Here is a 1,885-nt window from a genome sequence, read left to right as displayed (position 1 = left end):
TTTATTTGTAATAGTCTCAAACTGGTAACGATCCAAATGTTCTTCAAAAGGCGAACGGATAAATAAATTGTGGTGTGTCCATACGATTGTCTACCACACACAAAAAAAAGAATATACCTTCGTGGCTCATCCTAGGCGAATGAGAGCTTCACACCCGCACCTGCATTGACCCGCCTCCGGAAAGAATCTGGTTGCATCTGGTAAGCGGTCTCCTAGCAACCAGAGCAGCTGGGACAACAAAGCACTAAGTCCGCTTTTTGCCCTGCGGCCAGAGGTACCATGGTGGACAAGATATGGCTGTTAGAGCCACGGACTCTGGAACCAATGCCCCTGGGAATGAACTGTAAGCCCTGGTACCAGGAAAAGTTACCTTCCAAGTGTTTCGCAAAGCACAAGAACAGGCTTTTGAAGTTCCCCACCTCCCTGGATAGCCGGCAGTGGATATGTGTCAAAGAGGGACTGGATGACTTCAGGATGGGCTGTCCACCTTTTGAAAATATGATCACTCGTGGCCATATGGAGGGTTTTCTCCCTATAATTGATCATAGAGTTTCCCAGCCTGCCGCCAAAAAGAGTCGGAAAAAGCTGCCCTTGGAAGTAGACCTGTTTTCCACACTCTCACCAGCCCAGCAAGCACGGAAGGCATTCGTAGAGGACAGCGAAGCCAGCCTAACTAAGTATCCCTTGACTCACTACCTGAATCTGGAGGCAGATCTACCTGAAGACCTCTTATTAAATGTTCTTGAAGTGCTCGATCCTGACAAGAAGCTGGAGGACACATGGACTTATTGTCAGGGCACCAGGAAAAGAATGAAGTCCCCCACAAAGCTTTGTGAAAAACCTCTGGCTGAAATCGACCTGAAACCTCCCAAGAAGACTCCTCTGAAACCTTCTGACAATTCCCTTCCTGAGAAAAAGAGAAAAAAGAAGTCAGACACAAAGGATTTTCCTAAAGGTTCTCCTCTTCACAGAAAAATTCCGAGAGCAGTTTGTAAATTCTGCAGATGGGTTGATACTTTTGGAGACTTGGGCATTGATGAAGAGTTCATTATGAAACAGTTTGATATTGACCATGAGTGCAACCCAACCTATGGTACTGGCAAAATAAAGAAAGTAAGCCAAGTTCCTTTGGAATTAAGGTACAGCATACAGCTAGATCCAATAAAAGAGAGAAAATTCTCGCTACAAGAAGACAGCTGGGAGAGGAAACTGCAGAAACCATATGATCCTTATAAACCCAACCGTGTGAAGATGAGGTATGGAGCATGGTACCTGAAGCCCAAGCTGTGGAAAAAACTAATAAATGATGAACCTTTGCTTGACCCCTTACTTGATGAAGGTGGGATTTTTGGAAAGAACTGTGAACCAGACATTATTGATGATCTTTATGGAACAATTGCCTTTAAAGATTTCATTGTAAGCAAGGGCTACAAGATGCCAGGTGTGCTCGAGAAGTTGTTTATGAGGAAGGGGTGGAATTATGATTCTGTTAATACTCCAATACACCGAGTAATTAAACTCAGCTCAAATATAGATGATGATTCATGGGAAGATGATTAGGCAGGTTTCTACTTACTATTTACTTGGCTATTTCATTCTCTCATTTTAACATCATTCAGAATTCCTGATGAGTGTCCCACTGTGTACAACTTTGGTTCCACAACATCTGTAAATTTAACAGCTGATGCTTATAAACATTTCTAAATGACTTCTGCTTCGGTTAATCAATATTTTATGTATTTTACTAATTATTAAATCAATATTTATATATTCTAAAAAATTTTATAGCATTGTAAATATATTATTTGTAAAATAAAACTTTATAAATAAAAGAATTACATTAAAATGACCTTGTTATGTCAACTACAACATGGGATGAAACTCA

General features: G+C 41.0%; 1 protein-coding gene across 1 annotated transcript; it reads left to right on the top strand.

The window, feature by feature from the left end:
* The first annotated feature begins 279 nt into the window (after nucleotides 1-279).
* Nucleotides 280-1,560, top strand: LOC118607715 (protein FAM47E-like). Its single transcript, XM_036226522.1, has one exon. It carries the CDS (start codon nucleotides 280-282, stop codon nucleotides 1,558-1,560), a length of 1,281 nt encoding a protein of 426 aa, XP_036082415.1.
* Nucleotides 1,561-1,885: the final 325 nt, after the last annotated feature.

Source organism: Rousettus aegyptiacus, unplaced genomic scaffold, assembly GCF_014176215.1.
Source record: "Rousettus aegyptiacus isolate mRouAeg1 unplaced genomic scaffold, mRouAeg1.p scaffold_m13_p_9, whole genome shotgun sequence".
NCBI classification, from domain to species: domain Eukaryota; kingdom Metazoa; phylum Chordata; class Mammalia; order Chiroptera; family Pteropodidae; genus Rousettus; species Rousettus aegyptiacus.
Note: the sequence above shows the minus strand (reverse complement) of the source record. Positions and strands in the feature narration are given on the sequence as shown.